The sequence below is a fragment of the Botryllus schlosseri genome, chromosome 10, assembly GCF_051294905.1.
Source record: "Botryllus schlosseri isolate E-star chromosome 10, Bs_hap1, whole genome shotgun sequence".
Taxonomy (NCBI): domain Eukaryota; kingdom Metazoa; phylum Chordata; class Ascidiacea; order Stolidobranchia; family Styelidae; genus Botryllus; species Botryllus schlosseri.
In genome coordinates, this window is record NC_137245.1 from 24484651 (window position 1) to 24507614 (window position 22964).

The following is a 22964-nucleotide window of genomic DNA, read 5'->3' on the forward strand; positions in this document are numbered from 1 at the left end:
ATATCGATCGACTATGACGTCACATTTGAATATTCGTGACGCCGTGCCTTAAAAAAATTGCCATGTTTTAAATGCAACGCTTGGATATACAATGTATGCTGCACGCCATTCTGTCTTTCTGCGTAAAAGTAAAGTGTGAAATCAGAGTTACCGTTCTCTTAGCGGGCCATCTTTAATCTCTGGTAAATAGGTAGGTATACTCAGTACTCAGCCGATAATCTGATCCATGCGCGAGTTGTCTATAGAAGTCGATTTTTAATGTACGGCTGAATGTCCGTTCACGAATATCGCTATAATTTTGAGCTCCGTTTTAATATCATCTGTAATGCGCCCAGAGGACTTTTACGATCATGTCGTCTCAACGAAATCCTTCCTATCTTTTCATGGTGTCGCAGTCTTGTGATGTATTGATCTGATAAAATGATAAATAAACTGAAAGACGGACTGAAATAGACCCATCATAGGATTCCAATGTTTCACATACACATACAGCATGTTGGTATCGTCCGCAAGTAAAATAGATCAGAAAAGTATTCCGTATTATAAATAACACGCCTCTAACTTTAACGACGACAAACGTATTGAAACTTTGTACAGTGATAAAGTGCATAAACTACGGAATTCTAGTTAGTGAGAGAAAGCATCACGCGCAACACCAATGCAGAAGAAGAAAATACGAAGAAAACAGGCGACAGCGTTATGTATACAAGAAATAAAATGCTAAATAAACAAAACAGATATAGGTCGGCGGATTGTAGAAGAATATTTCAACTAGCTTTTTTCAGCAAATGTCGACGACTTCCAACAATGCAATATATTTCGTACAACTCACAATCCGCAGTAGCCTATATAGTCTCCAGTTAGGAAAAATGACAAGTTCCTTGTCGGACGCGTGGCGCATGGCACCCATCAAGTATAACAGCAATGGCAGTATTGTAATATATCTTCAAGACATTGTCGCAGCGAGCGACGGAGCGTCTAGCAGAGTGAGGGGTCTGGTGATCAAGTCATCACTGATGCTCAAGAGCAGGACTGGCCATCCTTTTCGGCCAAAGGGCCACATGAATTTTTAGAACCATTGCGCGCGTCACTTAAATGTTGATGAGCAATTTTTAGTAGTCCGATAGGAGCAATCTGGATTACGTTACAGCGCAAACAAGATATATCAGACTACGTTTGCAAGGTCGTGAATATTAATCGCCAGCACAAGGGGACAAACCAATGTAGAAGGTTTCGACCAACAAGCGTCTATCAATTGCGAATATAATTAGACTCAATTTTGTAATTGGACGTAGTTTATAATTTTCAATTTTCAGGATGTGGTACCAATGTCAAGAGGAAGAAAACGAGTGTCATTAAATCGCGTGATGCGCGAAGAAAAATTTCAAATTAAACAAATCTGCCGCGAAGAATTCTACTTCGTTATAGTATACGAAGATCTACAAAGAATGTGACTGACCCCGGCTACGCTAATGCGTCGGAACTGATATTTTAGTCATCAACCTCCCAAATTTCGCGGTCAGGCTAATTTCACAATAAATGACCTGGGCAATTATTTTTTGATAACATACCGAATTTCGAATTAATTACACGGGTCGGCCACCCCTGCTCAACAGGGTAAAGACAATGATGCAAAATGGTCAAGTACTTGTGCAAGAAATTTTGCAACGTATTTTTAAGAGCCGTATTCCTGCAATATCTGATATCAGAGTCTCACGCGCTTAGTAAATCAGTCTGGATTCGGGTCGTTTCGATTTTTTACACCCAATAATCCTTCGGCAGTGAATCGCAATCATTGAAAAGTTACGGTCCACCGGGCCTCACGAAGTTATAGTTACAAATTTTAATAAACCTTCAACCACAGTGGACAACTACAAAATTTACATCTGTTCCTAATCAGATCAGAATTAGCATTACAGATATGCAGTTTTTTTTCAAATTAGGTTAGAATAAGAATCACTGAGTTCGGAAACTTGGAAATTGAATTGAATTCAGAATTAGCAATAAATACAACAAAGATCAAGTTCAATTCACACCAATTTAGAGTTCATCCTCATAAGCACGAGGACGGCAAATGTCTGTTCACGGAGCTCAGCACGTTTCACACGATACAGTTCTCATGCAGCATATTCAGGAATTAGATTACATGTAAAACGAGAGCATGGAAACATTTTCACAAATTAGATCAGAATTAGATTACCGGCATATCGCTCTACTATAGATAACTGACCTACGGATGGATACGCAACACCCGTCGTCACGCTTGCTTGCCCGGAGGAAATTACTGCTCTGCAATCTGAACGCAACATAATTGCCAACTCCATAGCTGACGACCCGCGTGCTTAAATTCAATATAGATGATCTCATTCGAAAGCCACTGCCACACTGATTCCGAAAATATACATTAATTCCAATCAGGGTAATAGAACTCCCTTTAAATACACCTCAAAGTCTGAAAATCGGGATTGTTCTAAACAATCGCAGCGACGCAGCACAATGACCATAACAATGGCCCTCGCGTGGTTGCGATTGTTCAGAACAATGCCGATTTTTAAACTTTGAGGTGTATTTCAAAGGAGTTCCATTGCCCTGATTAGATTTTAATGTATATGTTCGGAATCAGTGCGGCAGTGGCTTTCAAATAAGATCAACTTTATTGAATTTAAGCACGCGGGTCGTCAGCTATGGGATTAGAAATTATGTTGCGTTCAGATTGCTGAGCAGTAATTTCCTCCGGGCAATCAAGCGTGACGACGGGTGTTGCGTATCTATCCGTAGGTTAGTTATCTATAGCTCTACTTAGACAGCTGGATTTATCGGCAACGAGCATATAGGAGAAACATCACATTTGAAGCGTCGCATCATCATCGTGGCTTGATGCCATAGCGGACAATTTTCCTTCCCGCCTGCGTCGCTGGCATGACCTGGAATTTGTTTTGCGACACTGGGTATATGTCATCTATGGGAATAAGGTGGCCGGTACTCCGTAAGTGCAACCGATAGAAGGATCAGATACTGTGCGTCAAATATGCAGGATTCGATACGACAAACTCGCTGTCTTTCCCATTTTATAGTTTGTTTGTGGCCGCCTTCTCGTCGGTCGAAGACGTGCTATCACTCGTTGCGCTGGTGATCCCGGTAAGCTTGCTGGTAGTGGTAGACGCACCGGTGGACATGGTTGTGGAGTCTGTGGTTGTTTTCGTAGGCCCGACGTTAAAGTAGTAGCCCTTTCTTATTAAGACCTTCGTGACTGATTTGCGAACTTCCTTTCCGAGGATGCAGTACACGAAAAATAGCATGACGCCTTGCAGGCCGTTTATAATTGCGTTCAGATACATGAACACTACGCTTTCGGATAATTCCGAATCGGTTCCGATGCCTGTAAGAGAAACATTGTCGACAGTTATGATACTTGTGATGAAACAATGAATGGAGTAGTTCACAAATATACGTCGCCCCACTCACACTAGGTCAACTGGATGATTCTAATTGTCGAAATTGACTAATAAAACGAAATGCCACGATCACATTGTATATTTTGTCTGATGGCTGGGTAAAATCGGGTATCTGAGTGAGAGAAAGAGAGAGACCAGATATATTTTCGCCTGCACCATCGAGATGCTTTGAGTAAGGTCATCTAGCCTGCAAAACCATTTTTCTCCTCCATGCTACCCGCGGATGCTGGGCGCGTAGCGGGATAGCCGCGGATACCAGTTTTCAAGTCTTTTGTTTGACCCGGCCGGGGATAGAATCCGAGAGAATTTTTGGAGTCGAGTCGCGTATTTGAGCATCACTCATTATGACGACACAGCAGTATGAATGATGTGTAAAGTTCAAATATGTACCCTTTATGCGACCACAAAGAATATATGTCAATTCTACATCACGTTGTAGATTATTTGGTGTTTTTTTCGACCATAACTATTTGATTGAGGTTCGTGACAGTGCAGTGGGCTACTCCCGACTTTAAACATATGTCATATACTCTAACGTGCGTACTGCGTAGCTTTGTAGGCTACTACGATGTTTCGTATGGTGTGCGGTTTACAGCCTTTCCACAGTGGAAATGGTATCGAAAATAAAATTGCCGATTGCATATTAACTCTTAATGACATGGAGTGTGTCATCTCAGTACTCGATAAAAGTCTTACTATTCGACTCGAATCATTATAAAAAGTATTCGAAGCATTGCGGCCAGTTTCAATTCTAATCTACATTGTGAAATGTTTCTATATGCTCTAATTTCAATTCTAATCTACTGTATGGTTTCCTGAAAATGCTATTTACATTCCTATTCCTTTGCGCTATTACATTGCCAATGCCATGTTTGGATTTGAAAAATAAACTGATGGTATAATTTTTCTCGGAATAGGACGTAATATACTTTTTTGTCCTTGATGCTTTTGCGGCACCGACTCATGATACACACACACGATCTGTGCATACCACGAGTGCATGATGCACATATGCCGCCGCACAAGGAAGGTGCAGATGCAGATACACCCCTCCATGCTATCCCGGAAATGCTGAGCGCCAAGAGGGGAGACCACGGATACCAGTTTTACTGATCAGGTCTTTGGTGTAACCCGGCCGAAGATTGAACTCACGACTTACTGAACAAGAAGTCGTATATGGATTCGACTTATATTTGATCTTGGGAACTAAATTTCAGCCATTACTGGATTTGTACTAGGATTTGGACGCGATACAAAATTTATTCTGGATTTGGATTTGAAGTGTTAACTATTAAATCCGCTAATATCAGTTACACACCTGTAAAAAATCCGAGAAACCAGGGGAATCCTAGCACCGGCATCAAAACCAAAGTAGCCTTCAATGCCGCCTTGACGTGTTCCGTGTTCATGAAGTCATCGTCCTGCGAGCCCGTGAGGTGGCCCGTGGGTTTGTAATTCTCGCTTTCCGCGCTCATATGGTATACGACGTAGCACATACGCATCGTGATCAAAGTGCAGCATATCAGAATGATAGCGATCGGCACTACAACCGTCGCCACCAACAATTCCTCTCCCAGCCAGCACTGCCGGTAGCGACCATCGGGAGACTTTGGCATGTAGGTTTGCTCCGAGGCGGAAAAGCCACTTATAGCCGCCCCGGCCGTGAAGGCCACGGAAAATACGAGCGTGAACGCGTAGCGAAATACGGCGAATTTCTTCGCGTTGGAACCGCTCAGCAGCCTCATCACGCCGTCCATCGTTTTGAAGAGAAGGGTTATACCCTCCATGAGCATCCAAGTTGCTGAAATACAGAGGTGGTCAGTAACGAAGTACTTCTACTTTTTGGAAGTACTCAAGTAGTTTTCCCCATACTTCTGGTACTTGCTCAAGTAGATCCGATTTTCTCTACTTCCACTTCTACTTCGCAATATTTTGTGATCTACTTACTTACTTTTCGCCATTTTCAGTTTGTCAAGTAGAAGTACGCTTAATCCCCCAATACGAAAGATAGCCTGAGGAATTTTGTTGCGCTATGCGCACAGTAGTTATGGCGTGACAAATATGTTTTCACGAAAGTATAAGTGAATACAATTAAGGTACCGGATTGCCTGGTTCCGCTCACACCGCATTGGCGCCCATATCAAATATTTCATCACAGTAAATATAGCACATCATAACGTTTGAAACTACCGTTTCGCAATCTAGCAATTACCTATCATATCGTAATCATGCAGCCCATGACGTGTCTTGCTAATCTGGAAAAACCGGCTTTTTTTAACGTTTCACCTGTTTTAGCAGATCACCTTTGAAGATTTATGGACGAAAGACATAAAATATATTTTCCCCTTTTTAGAAGTAGTATTTGTATTTCACTTTAAATTCCGAGCATCATACTTTGAGTTCTAATAACTTTCAGTCCTTTTGTCTGCAGAACATACGTGTTGAAGCATAAAAGCAAGTGTAGTAACGCCTCTATTTTCGGAAAATAAAGCTACACTGAATATAAATATTACGATCCACAATATTTGTTATTAACGTATACTAATCGCGCAAAGTGTTGAAACCGTATCCGATACAACTTTTCTGTATCGCTCTTTTCCCGAACTTGGGGCTTTATAATATGGGGTAATGCGCCATGCCATGATATTCTCTAAAATGGGGTCTTCTAGTAAACAAAGCGTTTGTATCGCGTTTTCATAGCAATACTATAATTTACATCCCGTGATGCGAAAGAATGCTTATTCTCTCGAAAATTGGACACCTCCTGGGATGCATCAATACGAGTCAAGCTCTCTGCACCTTCCGCATAGCTCAATTTGCAGCTTTTGACAGTCCAGACGAACGAAGTAAGCGAATTTTTAAAACTACTTACTTACTTGGGTAGATTTAACGTCAGTCAATTCTACTTCTACTTCAAGTAGTTTTAGGTGGCTCATGGAAGAAGTACTTCTACTCGTACTTGAGCAGATTTTTTTTTCGTCGCTACTTTGACTTGAGTATCTTTCTTGACTACTAATATGCGCGACATTTGACTTTCGTATATCTCGCATCCACGTATGGTGGTGCACCAGTAGTAGCATAACAGCCGACCGAGGTGGTTGTGAGAGTTTGATAGGCAGTGTTTGGTCGTATCAAATGAGTCTTGGCTTGGCAACAACGGGTTAGATAAACTAGACCTGGGCTTCTCAACTGGCGGGCCTTTTCAGTGCTGAATCCGAACATTATCTGTCTCAGTATGTAGGCCTAGTTAACTTTTTAACAAAACCAAATCCATTACCGTATGTTGATTTGAAAAAAGTAGCAAGAAATAAAAATAATACCAATTCTCTCACTACAGCTGTGATACAACATTTAATACATTTCGTTTATTACTTTTGCTAATACCACTACCATATATTGTATGTAATTTGTATGAGTGTAAGTAGTTTCATGTTAGTTATAACCGGACCAAAGACAATTTTGAACTTTTGTAACTGGACGACAAGTAAACATGACCGAGTCACCAACAACAACGCAGTGTGACTTACTCTTATTGGATTGTCATTTAAGCCCGGCATATCTAGAGCAGCACTCGTCAATGCGAGTGCACGGTGCACCTTAGGGTAAAGTAAATGCATGGGTGCACCGGTACGGAAAGGTAGCTTATTTATACAAGGGTACATCAAAAATTAAATTTAGCTTTTAACGAGGGTTTCCTAAACTTGGGAGTACACGAACTAGTTTTAAAGGATCCATTAAGAGCCAAAAATCATGGGACCGTGGCCAATAAGCCATGTGTCCTGAATATACGGCCAACCCACCCATTGATCAATCCAGCGATTAGGAAACAGATGAGCCTCCGCCAGAAAGTACGATTTTAGGTAATAATCAGCAGATTTTTTTTATCCATGAATAAGATGTAGCAAAATTTCAGTATTTTCCTGTTATCACAGAGATGATTTTGCAAGGTTCACTCCTTTTCCTAGACGTTACTTTGCCCGATCAATATCAATTGACATTATATTAAAAATTGTAAAACTTATATATGTTTCGATATCGCAATATTGAGGCTCAAGGCGCCAGACCAAGTTGGAAAATCATCCCTTTGCCCATTTTGAGTTGATGACCCCTGGTCTAGTTCCAAGTTTGCAGTACACTGCATAGTAGCACGCTGAAGGGCACTTTAACATACTGTTATATCCAGAGGTGGTCAAAGTAGTCAAGAAAGCTACTCAAGTAGAAGTAGAAGTAGCGACCAAAAAATCTACTCAAGTACGAGTAGAAGTACTTCCTCCATAAGCAACCTAAAACTACTTGAAGTAGAAGTAGAATTGACTGACTTTAAAAGTACTCAAGTAAGTAAGTAGTTGTAAAAACGATCCTAATTCGTTCACATGGAATGTAAAAAGGTGCAAATTGAGCTATGCGATAGGTGACGAGCTTGATTCATATTGATGCATACCAGCAGGTATCCAATTTTCGATAGCATAAGCATTCATCCACATGGGATGTAAATGATAGTATCGATACGGAAATAGGATGCTAATCCTTTGTTTTCTCGAACAGCACGTTTTAGAAAATAGCATGGTATGGCGCCACCCCTCATATTATAAGGCCCGTAGTTTAGTCGAATAGCAAATCGGAGAAGTTGTATAGGATACGGTGTAAACACTTTGCGCGATTAGTAAACGTTAATAAAAAATATGGTGGACCGTAAAAATGCCATATTGTGTAGCTTTATTTCCAGAAATTAAAGGCATTACTACACTTGCTTTTATACTTCAACATGTAGGTTATCCAGAAAAAAGAACTGATATTTATTATAACTCAAAGTATATGATACTAATGGGAATTGAAAGTGAAATATAAATACTACTTTTAAAAGCAGAACATGTATTTCATGTTTTTAGTCGAGACAGTTTCAAAGGTGGTATGCTAAAACAGCTCTAAATCTAAAAAAAAGTCAGAGTCCACTTTTCCAGATTAGGACACGCCATGGACGTGCTAGATTACGATATGACTAGTAAATGCTAGATTGCGAAACATCAAACGTTATGATGAGCCATATATACTGTGATGAATTATTTCATATGAGCGAAGGGCGACAATGTGGTGTGAACGGAACCACGCCAACCCTCTACCTAAATTATATTCACCGATACTTTCACACACCGCAACCACTGCGCGCGACGAAAATTCTGGGCTTTACTAAACTTTTATGAAAATTAAATGTTGATACTCCGTTAAAACAGCCCCGAAATTCCTCAGGCTATCTTCCTGATTGGAAGATTGAACTACTTCTACTTGACAAACTGAAAATAGCGAAAAGTAAGTAAGTAGATCACAAAATATTATGAAGTAGAAGTAGAAGTAGCGAAAATCAGATCTACTTGAGTAAGTACTAGAAGTAGAGGAAAACTACTTGAGTACTTCGAAAAAGTAGAAGTACTTCGTTACTGACCACCTCTGGTTATATCATATCATAGTGTTCTGATAGCGCACCGTACCGTATTTCGTGGCTAGAATCAGTAGTATTCGGTACTGAATACTGGCACTACGAACTAGAGTATGTCCATCACGAATTGTGACACACATGTAATAGCCACAATGCATATCATAGGCTGTGTCGATATAATATCATTGGCACAAGAGGAAATGAAAACGACACCCACCAGAGCATAGAAGGAAGAAATGAGTCAACACCGCCCACATTTCGCACAATGTGTCGTTGAGTACGGCCGCGTCATGCAACACCATGAGGACGTGAAGGCAAAGTAAGCTCAGCGTCAGAGCTATTTGCACCTTGACTCTGTCCCCGCGGACGCGATTACGTACGGTGATCAACACAATCGCTGTCGCGATCAGAAATAGAATGGACAGGCATTCGCATATGTACGACACGACCTAAAACAAAAGAACAGAAGTAGTATTGTCATTGTACCACCTCGATATCATGCAGTAAACAACAGGGGGTGCAAGTGACACAGTGCCTCACTTGTCGCCAGGATAAGTAGAAGCATAAAGTGAAAACCTTCGATGAATATTGCTATTTTCATGAATCACTAATTTTGAAAATTTCTACACCCACAATTACGCAATTTTTATTGTTTACAAATATAGGGTGTATAGGGTGAGGTGAGGCACAGACGAGCCAAGCCTCATTTTTGATAGCGCAATTCGTGATAAACAGCGCATAACGACATTGAGATTAGTCAATTCACTAAATAAATAATACCAAGTAAAACAGTACCAAAATAGCGAACATATGTATTGTTAAAAATCTTATAAATATATATCGTAACATATTGTCATCATAGTCACCCATTTCTAGTTATTTATGCGCCAAAGGAGATTTTTGTGCAGCTCGCGGCTGTTTTTGGTACTGTCGTACTTGTAAAGTGCTTCTTGGAGGTACAGAACTTCAAGATACAATTGTATAGTATATTCATATTAAAATGAGCCCGAATATTTTCGGCTGACGCTCGTCGGGGGTAATCGTCAGCAACTAGCAGAGAATCGGAAAGAACATTGTATATCAACAATCGTATCTCGAAATATGACGTCACCAGCATGAAAGGAGATCTCAAATAAGTGAGCGTTCAATGTCCTATTTTATGATGGTACACGAGCTCCTTTTGTTGGCAAAGCTCGGACTGATGTATTTTGATAAAGGTCGACTCCAAGGCACACAGATAAAAGCGCGAGCGCCCCCTCCCAATGGCACGAAATCTGTCGTCTCGATAATTTCTCGCACAGGCGGGATTATCCAACAGATGTTCGCCAATGGCGGAATTTATGGCCTTCGAACGCTCAGCGTCAAGTTTAAGTGGATGAGTCAAGCGTGAGCTTTTTACAGAGCGTGATGCACGCGATCTGATAAATCTGGGGACATGCTGGTTTATGCGTTCCTCCAAACGCTTAGATGTTGTTCCTACGTAACCATACAATCACAGTGGCACTTATATTCGTACACTACATTACTTTGTTGAAGTGCGGGAAGCGCGTCTTTACGTGTTGAAGGGAGCACTTGCGTTGTCGTAAAAATCACGCCAGTTTTCATTGTGGCGTAACACTTATTGACCGCGGAAATCAATTGTTTTTCAAATCAGATGGGAATGAGAACAGTCCAAGGTAGATGGATATAAACATCTTTGGTTGTTCGTTCGGTGGGCTCTGTTGACTTTTTTGCGCTGAATTGCGTTAATTTCATCTCTATACGCCACCTCTACGTTTTACTTGTATTGTTTCTTCGGTGAAATTGCTAATCACAATTTTGATGTGACTTTGACTTTTACTAAAATTTACTTCTTTCAATACAATTGGTGTAAAATATAATATTGGCCCACCAAAAAATCTTGCTCTTTTTAGAAGCAGTTGGTGCATACTATCAAAGAAGCTATTTAAATGAATGTCTTTCAGAAATCGAGACTGAAAAGTGTTATTAGGATGTTGTGGCCGTGGGTAGTGTTTTTGGAGAATTTCACATTCGCTATGGCCTATGGGCCAATGCTTCCTCATCATGACGCATGAATGCTGGTATTGGAATTGTTCTTATAGAATGTGGACTGTGTTGGAATGGTAAATATAGACTCATATTGTATCACAAGACGTTTTATCTGACAATATTATATTCAGTTTGAAAAGGCTTGAAATAATAGCAGTTAGCGTAGTCAAGATTCGGTGTCCTCGAATACTATAAACAGATGTAGTGGATTTGGTGTCCTACAACAACATTAACAATATACATCTGGAATTCCCGGTGAGTGACAAAAGGTCAATGAGTAATATTGCAACGTTAATGTCGTTGTTAACGTTATTATGTAACGCTTAACAACGTTATTTACGGTATTGAACAAGTTGGATGTTTTAACCCAGATTGACCCTTTTTTCGACACTGTTTGGCCCTTTTTCTCAAAACCTGTCTGGCAGCCCTGTGTATGCAAAGCTTAGGCTCGTTTCGTACCATACAATTCACCTGCATCATTGTCAGAAAAACCGGAAATTAGATTAGAATTAAAATTAGAGCATCCAAACATTTAACAAATTAGATTAGAATTAGATTACCGACTTATCGTTTTAATTACTTCACGTAGACTGCTAGAATTATCCGATAATTATCTATGTATCCAAGTCTGATGTGTATTCAGAATGGATCTCACACCGTACCTTGACACCGTCAGGAATGGTCACTACTTTCACTGATAAGAGAGCGGCAAATACGGTCGCGTGATCACATCTGCAGGACAATCTTTCGGTATTGTTGTCTGCAGTCCCACTGCAACCATTCGCGCTCAGGCCTTCCTTGTCGAAGAATACACATCTGTAGCTTGACCCTTTCAAAATATTTCTTCCGATCGACGTGTTCGGTACGTCGGCAGACTGTATAGCGTGTTGCAGCGAGGTTTGGTTTATAGGTTGGGATATATCCAGCTTAAATTCCGTGCTAGAGATGTTCAGCGAAGTGCCGTCGGCATAAGCGTCAATAGCCAGCAGCCCGCTTGTGAGTAAGTAGGCTTCCTTTACCGGAGATTCAGGCGGTTTTTCCGGTACGAACGAAGCTACGGATTTTCTTGACAGCTCTGGGGGTGATGATGTGTCTTTGATGATGACCAGGCGCACATTTTTATATGTCGAGCCATCCAACCTGACTGAACCAACAACCTGCTCTTTCCCAGGGTCCTGAAAATGTATCGTCAACATTTAAGGATGCAGTCCGTAGCACAGCTGGCCAACTACAAAATTCTGAGCTTTTTTACGAATTAGAACAAAGATCTAGAATGACTGAATTCACATAAACTTGAAAGAAATAATCAATCAATCAATCAATCAATCGATCAATCAATCAATCAATCAATCAATCAATCAATCAATCAATCAATCAATCAATCAATCAATCAATCAATCAATCAATCAATCAATCAATCAATCAATCAATCAATCAATCAATCAATCAATCAATCAATCAATCATCAATCAATTTCAATCAATTCATAATTTACAATTTCATCATTTCATTTCAATGCACCACAAGACTGCGATACATTGAAAAGATAGGAAGGTGTCGAAAAGACTTGGAGTAGTCATTGAGATCGGACACACACCTTGGCCTAGGCCCTAGGCGATGCAAAAATGGAGGCATGCACATTGCACACTGAATGAAAAGTAAAAGAAGATGATACAAAACGACAAGAGACAAAATTGAGGTGGCTTGTGACGGAAGGCGAGATCGATATGTCATGTCGTGGTCCGGTAAAATTGAGGGCTGACTAGTATTGATTCTGTAGAAATTGCTTGTATTTCGACTTGAATGTGGACAACTGGACATGCTCGGCGACGACGGCGACTGTCGGATAGCCGGCGAGATACTGTCGCACACCGCAGGTCCAGCATATTTGATAGAGCGATGATCTTTTGCGTCGACCATACGGTAGTTAGAAATACAACAGAATAGAGTTCAGTTCATAACAAATCATAAGGTTGTGATTAAAACAAAAATCCATTTAAAACAAACATGTGTCAAACATGTTTTTTATTGTTTTTTTTTGTGTTTTCTTTCTAAGCGATGACGTGATGTATATTCAATTGTGATGTCATAGTCGTTTGATATAGGGTAAATATAGCTCCATTGACGAAATAGGCTTCCAACTCATGTTATATACGGACCGAAAATATCTTTACCAGTACTACATTGTCTTGCAGCATTTTTACGGTCGGCGGTCATCAGCATCAGGACATTCATTACGTAACAATGATCTATATCTACGTACTATAGCTGTTGAACCGACTATTTCGATGGTTCCAACCATCTCGTATGCCGTATGGCAGGGGCGGGCAACATACGGCCCGCGGGCCGGATCTGGCCCGCGAAGGGATTTTGTGCGGCCCGCGGAGAGTTTTCCGTCTTACATGATAGTGTGGCCCGTGGCCCCAGTCTGCCGAGATTTCTCACTACTTGCTTACTACGTCCAATTTTAGTGACTGTATATGCTATGATATACGTGTATGCGCACTTGGGCAGCGTGAGAGAGCGGAGCTTACGCGTAAGTACGTCGAAGCGAGAAGACTTGCATTATCGGCATTTCCGAAGCAGTCAGCCCTAATGTCGTTGGTGGTGATCATGATGTTTGCCGCCGACTATACAACGGTCATTTACACCAGGCTGATATTGCTTATTTTTCATTCCGTGACCGCCGACTTGTAGCACGGCACACTTCTAGGCTTTTGCAAGACGTAGGGTTACCATATTTTGAAAATCTGAGAAGAGGACACTTTTTCAAAATTTTCAGACTTGCAAAACCGGAGGAAAATCCTGAAAAATGCTAAATTTTTTCCCACTTCGTGGTCGATTGACTAAAATGAAGAAAGGTCAACTTTCTCGCTCGGCACCCAAAATACAGTTTCTCCTTTCACAATATCAGTAGGTTGACTAAAAATGGGTCAACTTTCCGGCTCATCTCCCGAAATAGCCGCTGGTGCGTTACTTCGGTGCTAAATTACTGTATCTCAGTCGATTTTGCCATATATTTAACTAAAGTTCTCAAAAAAGAGGACAAAATCCCAAAATGACGACATTTGGGCGTCCTCCGTGGACACTTTAAGAAAAGTCAAAAAGAGGACAAATCATCTTAAAAGAGGACGTATGGTGACCCTATAGTAAGACACCGCTTATACCAGCGGTCGCCAACTCAAAACATCAGGTCGCGGGCCACTTTTCAAATTTCGTAGAGGACGCGGACCGCAGTAATTCAATATCGAGATTGTTGAACAACGACGCTATCTCGTCACCTACTCAGCCCTAATCAATTGATATCTTGGTAAATTAGGGGTACCAGGGTTATCTAACGCCTTGGAATCTTAAGGATTGCTCCGTGTGTTGATTGATCAGATAGAAGCAGACATGGTGGAGCCTGTATGACAATGCTATTCTCAAATCCACATTGTCTTCGTAATTATCGGCGAGAAATGGCTTTGAAGCGACAGTGCTGTCGTTAAAATATATTCATTAAATACGATTTATTCCTTGCAGATGTGGAGAAATTGGCGAATGATGTATCGATCCAGCAATCCGGCCCGCCAAGTACTTAATTTTCCTATATCCGGCCCGCCGACTGGAGAAGTTGCCCGCCCCTGCCATATGGTATACGTCGGCTATATCGGGTGGTAATCGTCGTCCGCAGGCTCATGCAACATGTTTTTGGAAAGTAGTTACACAGTTATGGCATATTGATACAACTTGAAAACCACAATTTTTTTTGAAGATATTGTTTAAAACACTGTTTAAAACATGTTTCAGACAAAGTATTTTCAACAACCATTTGTTTTAAATCCAACCCTAGTCGCCAGCATGGGGAATGCAAATGTCATAAACCAAAGCTCGACACGTTTCGCTCTATCTATACAGTTGATGTATCACTCTCAGGAAAACCAGTAAGTACATTATAATTATTAGAGCATTGAAAAATTTCACAAATTGGAATTATATTACCGGCATTTTGCACCATTACGTACGCTATCATTGAGTACTTTTCATTTCTTACGCCATCGCCGACAGTGTTGCAAGAGACCAACCGGTGATAAGCGCCAAATGGTTCTTTCAATAAACAACAACAGGCATTTCGCTCTAATTAGACAGCTAGAATAGTCTACGTCTGCCGTATAGCGTCAAATAGGTACAGGTTCTACGCGCTCTTACAGCGCTGGAGCGATGAAATTACCCGTCACCGCTTTAGAATAGCGGAAGTTGGCATGCAATTGCATCCGTGACGTGGACGTTGTTATCGACAAACTACGTACCGGGTTGTGCACCAGCTCCCCGTCGTCGGTGATGTTGGTGAATATCACAGTCACTTTCCGCCCTCCTTCGCTCACGTTTTTCATTGCCTCCAAAGACTGTTTCTCGATTTCGTTAACTACAAACAAGATGTTGTCAGCAATGCAACACGATTCCTTGCGGTGCGAAGTCATAGGCTATAAGACATTTATTTTTCGGATGAGATCGTAGTTCGGTTGTAAAACGAGACACGACTCTATACGCGAGTTGCAATTTTACTATTCCCTCCAATATGACTCTGGCTTTTGCTGGAAAACGGGAAGCGACTTGGTTCGAGTCATTTACAGGATTGTCTTATTTGTACGCAAAGTTTCTTCATAATATCCTCCCACAACTGTCTGGAATTCGTCTTTATGCGTGTCAGAATTTTCGCAAAGGGTCACGAAACGTTGACAGGGCGACGCGATGACCTCGATACCACACAGATATGTGGATTGTGGAGTATACAATTCATGGTAATATTTTAGCTATGCAGTTCGAATACGGTGACTTTTTGAGGAAAATGGCTGGTGCCGAACTTTTTCTCACACTTCCAACATAAATTTGACACTGCATCATATTAAGAGCGCATTGATATTTAAATGCATCGAATATCGCCCCCGAGTCGGAACCTAAATATTACACAACTACATTGTTCGGCGGAAAACCGAACTCGTTTCGTAGCAATGTAACAAAATTGACGAGACTTCAGTATGGCTTGATAGAAATTTGACAACGGCTATGACCAGCACCCCATCACTTTGTTTAAAAGTCTGTTGTTTAGACGTTGATCCATTGCTAGTTGCTACATAGCCAAGTCGGCAAGCTCCCTTTTATACTGCTGTAATCGAGTAGTGCCTTGATAATTCTCTCTTCCGTCAATTTCACAGCACGACATACAGTGATTTTTTTCTGGTGCTATTTGATATTGAGTAAACATTCAGCAAGCAGGAATACCTATAATAGTATGGTGATATGCCGAATGCTGGTAACGCCGATGCGCAGCTTCAGTGAGGTTATATCGGCTTTAGCTTCCAGTTCGAAATTACGCGCTGTACTTCGTGAATCCGTTACGGGTTACTGTTTGGTCAGACTCGTACAAACTACTGGATTTCGTAAATGCGCAAATAGAACTAGAGCTAACAGCTTTAAAAAATCCGCCACTAACTAACTAAAATACAACTTACTAGCTTTAATTTCGAAGGAACTTATTCCTTTTATTTTTATCTGAATCGAGTCGGCGTGCCACATGAACATCATCGCCATCTCATCCGTGTAAGCGGTGTCTTATAAAAGCCTATCAGTGGGCCGTGCTACAAGTCGGCAGCTATGAAATAAAACTGAAGAAAATGGACCTGGTGTAAATGACCATAGTAGTCAACGAACACCATGAATACCACAAGCAATAACGATAACAAGACAAGGTAAAATTTCTTCATTTTTATTCCGTATGGTTGCCGGCTTTTATAAGACACCGCTTACATGGATGAAATGGAGGAGGAGCCTAGTTTAATCTGCAGCACTTAGCTGGGAATTCTAGAGTCGACTTCGGTCGGACTCTAACCCGTAACGTATTGGTGTTGCAGCTGTGGATTATACCACTACGCTTTCTCGCCACACTTTGTTTTCTAGCAGTTCGGCAACTAAATTTTCTTTAAAATGCGCAACTAGAACTGGAACTAAAACAACTAAAAACGGTAGTTATAGTTGACCGCCAAGAAACTAGGCTGGTATAGTTTGTACAAGTCTGAATTTGATATAATGTTTTTAAGAATACCTGTTTCTGTGTGTGGTGCTATTACCGTAGTAGTTGTCCCTTCTGAAAGAAAGTCGTTATGTAATTTATAATGGGTACACGAGACATTTATTACAATATTCCACCCGGCTATTTGATAGGTCGGTTACAGGTTACTAATCAATATCGAATATATTTCAAGGATACCTGTTGATGCTGGCGTTGCCTCCGTAGCAGTGCTCGCTTCTGAAAAAGGTAATTTACACATGAGACATATATTGGAATCTTCCAACCGACTATTTAATGGGATAGTAGTCGGAGAAATGGCACCGCAATCTCGGGTGTCGACTATATATATAGCCCGCGACTGACCAGATCCTCGAACGACCAGGTTTATTCATGACAGACATACAGACACATCATGCTTCGTCAAAAAATGCATTTGAGTGGGGATGAAGATATGACCTGGTAAGGCATGAATTCTCAAAATGGAATACGCGAGAGCTGGGAGGTCGACGTTTGTGCTATTCACGGCCGCATTTGGATTACTCGTGTAGCCCACGGCCTACATTTTCAAGAATACCTGCTGCCGCTTGTGTTGTATCCGAGGCAGTGCTCGCTTCTGAAAAAGGTCATTTACATACGAGACATTTATTAGAATCTCCCAACCGACTGCTTAACGGGATAAGAGTCGGAGAAATAGCACCAGAATCTTGGGTGTCGACTGTCGACTATACCCCAGGACTGAACACGAACACGTCCCCGAACGTCCAGGTTTATCCATGACAGACAGACATACAGACAGACAGACACATCATGCTTCGTCAAAAATGTATTTCAGTGAGGATAACGATATGAACTGGTAAGGCATGGGTTCTCAAACTGGGATACGCGAGAGAAATGTAGGGGGCATTTTTATGACAACGAGTCAATTTCTGCAATAGCGATTTTAACGTTTTTGTGACAAGCAAGAAAATGTTTAACATTACAAAATATAAATTGCAGAGTGTGAGTCTTTGCTCGTTGCTTTTTCATTTCTCTACTGCGAGGGTGATCAACGTTTTTACGTAGCCTCTAGTGTAGATCTCGGATTAATTCTGCCATATCCAATCCAGTGTCGTTTGTTCATTATGAAGGGTACTGGATTAGCGATATTTCAATCCTCAGTGTTTGCCTTGTATACAATTGTGACGATGATCACTGCGAAACGGATTTTCCGACCAGCCGATTCTGCTTGACCAAACCAGGGACACTTTCACGGCAAAGGGGGTGGTTCTGTATATAGTATACCAAAGTAGTATCGGGCAGTGTCAAAATGTGTGGAGGGTATTTTGCCCTTCCCCTCCGCTTACAGTTGGGAGCAAGGTTTATCAAGAAGAGGAGATCTCGTGCCAGACTGTCGGTTGAACAGAACTTGCGCGCATGCCTTTCAAAGCAATTCCAAGAATAGATTTAGTCGTGGAAAGGCGCCAAGCTCATCCATCTCATTCAATGTGTGAAATGATGCTTGAAAGTGTAAATACATACTTTGTTGTGCCTTGTCTTTTCAATTACATGTACTTTTAGCTACATTATTTGAAAGGGTGCGACGTGCATGCAGACAAATTGTACGCAGTTTTAAAAAAAGGATTCGAGAACCCTGTGTTAGGTGTAATGATACTCGCGACCACCACGACATCAACAATCAGTTAGACGCGGGGGTTCTTAAACGTTTCGGATCGCGGACCCCTTCAAGCATTATGGGCGGTTGTACGTGCCCCCAAAATTTCAGAAGCCGATGACTTGAAGGTCATCCGTTTAAGAACCCCAGAGTTAGAGTTAACATGACTCGGCGACACTTATGCGCATTGAAAATAAATTCACGGTGAGTACCCGAGCAGTTCAACTTATATACAGATTCTCGTGCAATAATCGTATTATAGACAAAAAACTGTTACGTGCTAGTACCGTCACGACCGCTCATAACTGTGCTGGTAACAGAGTCGGCGTTATTGCTCGTTGCAGTTGTTGATGCTGTCGTTTCTGCGATGAGATCGATAGATATTTTGCAAGTGCAAGTGCAAAATAGCATTTATTATTAGCCTATTATCACTTTCAAACTCCGCGAATATATTATGGGTTACAGGCACACGATACCTCTATCATACAGTTATCTGCCATAAATGTGCTGCGAGTCTGTTACCACATAAAGAGTGGCTATGTCGAAACGTGCGCTGCGCTCTCTCGGACGCAGTGTGTTGTAACCTTGTAATTAAAATAAACTCACACTGAACTTCCGCTTTACACTACATGAAATGGAGCCTTTCTGCGACATCGCTTTGGCAATATATCACTTGGGACGCAGTAAATGCCAAAAGTTTTAGACCCCTTCGCAGCATTGGTTTTTGTACTGACCATCACTTTACTCGTCTATATTAACCTCTTAGTATTCCTAACGTGCACGGTGATTGCTCACAAACAAGGTGAAAATTGTACCGTATTAATTTAACATCAACACGTTAATTGCCTCATGTTCATGTCTAATGTTGCACCTGTTAGACTTGTTGGGGTTGTCTCCGCAGTTGACGTTGTGGCGGGTGTTGCAGTGACTTCCTCTGTTGTTGATGAAAAAGATATCAATTTCCTAATCATTCAACTAATACCGATTATATAGTATAGTAGTTCGTAGCCTTTCACCTGTTCCCGTCTCTTCGAAATCACTAAACGTAAATAGTTCTCTAATCCCAATAGAACTACTGAAAAGTGTGTGTAACTATAAATGATGAAGCAGCATTTCATGCTCGTTTTTCGACATTAATTAAACGATGTATGAATAACGTGAAACAGCTCAGTAGCAGAGCTGTAGACATTGCAGAGTCGTAATGTATCTTGGCGGCACTCGGAAGTACTTACCGCTGGAGCAGTTCGCATAAAAGGATCCATTGTCGGTGAAATTGATCGCACTGAGGTTGAAAGTCATATGTGTGCCCCGGATATATTCTAGAAAAATTGGCAGGGAAAGGATGACTTTACTGAAATATTCTACGCAGAATATAGTGGTTCTTAATATTTATACTAGCCCGAGAAACCCAACATTTTGCTGAGGTATAAAAACAAAAATCTACCACAAAACATTTGCTGCATAACTACACATCTATACTAGCGCACAAAATGAACTGTGCATCAACATAGTGTTAAAAGAACGAAACCTTTGAAATATAATTGTCACACAAAACAAAAACATTATAATGAATATTTCAAATTATTGCTACTTCTGTTGTGCCCTTTCACATAGACAGACGTTTGTAGTTTCGTCAAATATAAAATTTGACTAGAGGTGACGATATGACCTATAAAGTAGGGATGGTGTGAACCCCTGAAAGGCTCAGGTTCGTTTGAACACGAACCTTTTTGAAAGGTTCTGCGTGAACGTGAACCTCAAGTCACGTAACGTCATGTTGCTAATTCCAACCCTACATTTAAGTGAAGTGATAGCCTTTATTAATGTACACGATACCTAGCGAAGACTCGGGCCATACAGTGCCACAATGCTGAAGTACATCGTGACGTCTTAAACGTCGCCAAATGTATTAACTGGGGCAATAAAATGATATAATAATCACATAAAATCAATATCTTCCGTCTCTTTGCCAACAATTTCGACGAGGATTTGAACGGGAATATAAGCTTACGCCTTAACGGTCCAGGCCAGACCGGACAATGTATTCGGCGTCTGAGTATTGCTACGTTGATATTGAGCGGAGTGTAAGACGGGTTCTATACTTCTACTGATACTACCCCATGTTATACAGCAGTAGCCAACACCCCTATCGCACGGATTTTGTTTTTATGATACAATAGACATTTCAAGACAAGATTGACCCCGTGCGCCTGCTAGATTTTTTTCATCAGACAAAACGATATCAATTTCATTGATTGGTTGAATAAGCATCATTCGCTGACTACCTACATGTAGTGTATTTCGCTCTTGATGTTATACGATTGCGGGTCAAGCTCACAGCAGAGAGTCTGTAAATGATCAGAAACGGAAAGCTGGATATTTCGAGCAAACTTTTGTAACGAAGCATGCAAGTAAAATTTTTGAGATTGTCCAGGTGCATGCTCGTTTAGTGTTGATTTTATTAAGCTGCCAGAACCATGCATAGAGTGTCCCGCAGTTGACATGCAATAAATTTCAATCAAAGATGTTCTAATGAAGTGAAAATCGTAATGTATGAAAAAGGTTCACAGTGCAGAACATACCAAGGTTCATTTGTGAACGTGAACCGTTAAATATCGGACGTTCCCATTCAGGACGTGAACGTGAACCTCACGTTCACACCATCCCTACTGTATAAAGGCCTTGTTACTCGTCCCCTTCAGTTCAGAAAGAGTCATCATATTGCTGGGTCGAAAATACTAATGGCAGAAGTAGATTACTAAGGACACAAGTTGGCAAGTGTAATATTTTGACAAACATATTCCTTCGAAATCGAATGGGGCGTTCAATCTTTCGAAATCTTCATCGCGTTCTCTTGACAGCTAAAGTCGGTTGGATGATAAGTATCGATGGTAAAAGTGCGACCGGTGACATTTTATTTGTATTGCAATCCACATTTAGCATCGACAATCGCGCGTTGTTGTTGTGGTTCATTAAACAAAATATTAGGAGCTTAACACCTGTTGGTGTTTTGCACCACGGTCAAAATTTGCGTAGAAAAAAATGCACCACGATAGATGATGGCATACAAAAATGAAATTCCATGAAATAAGATTTCGGCACGATGACAAAACAATCAAGATTCAAAGCATCATGAATGGCAATCACAGGCTAACAATTGCTCGGTGATCTCAACTTTGCACTCAGAGAAAAGCTCGCCCTTGACTCATCTTCTGAAGCTTGATTCAGAACAGGCAAGGGCCATGAACTCTGCCATTGTAAAACATATGTTTGATAACTCTGATTGTGCGAAATATTATCGAGACTGCAGATTTCGCGTCGTCTGGAGAGGCCGTTCGCACTTTCATTTGTGTGCCTTGGAGTCGACTTTTATAACAATACGCCAACCTAATTTGTGCCAACAGAAAAAGTTTGCGTACCATCAAAAATTGTACATTGAGTTTAAGCTCTCTCTTCGACCCGACTATTCGAAATTCCAAGCCAGTGACGTCATATTTGGTGATACGATTGTTGACATACGTGGCGCGCGAGAAGGTTTAGAGTGGCCCGCGGGGCTGTGTTGTGTTTTGTGGTATTCATGGTGTCTGTCGACTACTATGGTCATTTACATCAGGCCAATTTTCTTCTTATTCCGCAGTTGCCGACTTGTAGCACGGCCCACTTCTAGGCTTTTTATAAGACACCGCTTACAGGGCTGGATAGGAATTCTGGAACCGCCATCGGCTGGACTCGAACCCGCAACCCATTGGTGATGCAGCTGTGGATTATACTGCTACGCTATCTCGCCACGGCCCGCGTGGTAATCCTCGAAATTAGTTATGTTATCAAAAAATAAATTACCAAAACCAAATAACCAAAATTTGATTAGCTTGAACGCGAAAATTGGGATTTTGATGACTAAAATATCTGTTTATTGATTTCGATGCACATAATTATAAGTAGGGTTGCATTTAAAACAAAAAACAATTTAAAGCAAGCATGTTTAAAACAAGGCCCTTGTTTAAAACATGACGTCACGAATATTCAATTATGACGTCATAGTGGATTTATTTACATTGACAATGGACAATATAGGGTAAATATAGCTCCTTTGACGAAATATCTGTACTATTGCTGTTGAACCGAGTATTTTGAGGGTTCCAACTATCCCATATTGATATACGTCGGCTATATCGAGTGGTAATTGTCCGTAGGTTTATACAACATGTTTTTTGGAAAGAATTTGGTACAATTTTACATCTTAAAACGCATTTTTTAAAAGGCTTTTGTTTAAAACAATATTTAAAACTTATTTCAAACAAAGTGTTTTAAATCACCGATTGTTTT

The 22964-nt window shown here is 40.9% G+C and overlaps 1 protein-coding gene across 6 annotated transcripts; it reads right to left on the minus strand.

The window, feature by feature from the left end:
- Positions 1-389: 389 nt before the first annotated feature.
- On the minus strand, positions 390-22593 carry LOC145447728 (putative adhesion G protein-coupled receptor E4P). Of its 6 annotated transcripts, none has more exons than XM_080325984.1 (9): positions 19871-22593; positions 19510-19572; positions 17186-17224; positions 17021-17059; positions 15228-15343; positions 11601-12113; positions 9107-9338; positions 4774-5256; positions 390-3379 (listed from the first exon to the last, which is right to left on the minus strand). In XM_080325984.1, the coding sequence occupies exons 1-9, from the start codon at positions 19935-19937 to the stop codon at positions 3069-3071; spliced, it is 1863 nt and encodes a 620-aa protein (XP_080182110.1). In that variant the 5' UTR covers positions 19938-22593; the 3' UTR covers positions 390-3068. The 6 variants fall into 6 exon arrangements, with proteins under 6 accessions (XP_080182110.1, XP_080182109.1, XP_080182108.1 ...); XM_080325983.1 differs by having other exon boundaries at positions 17021-17062; XM_080325982.1 differs by lacking the exons at positions 19510-19572; positions 19871-22593 and adding exons at positions 17562-17600; positions 18926-19162.
- Positions 22594-22964: the final 371 nt, after the last annotated feature.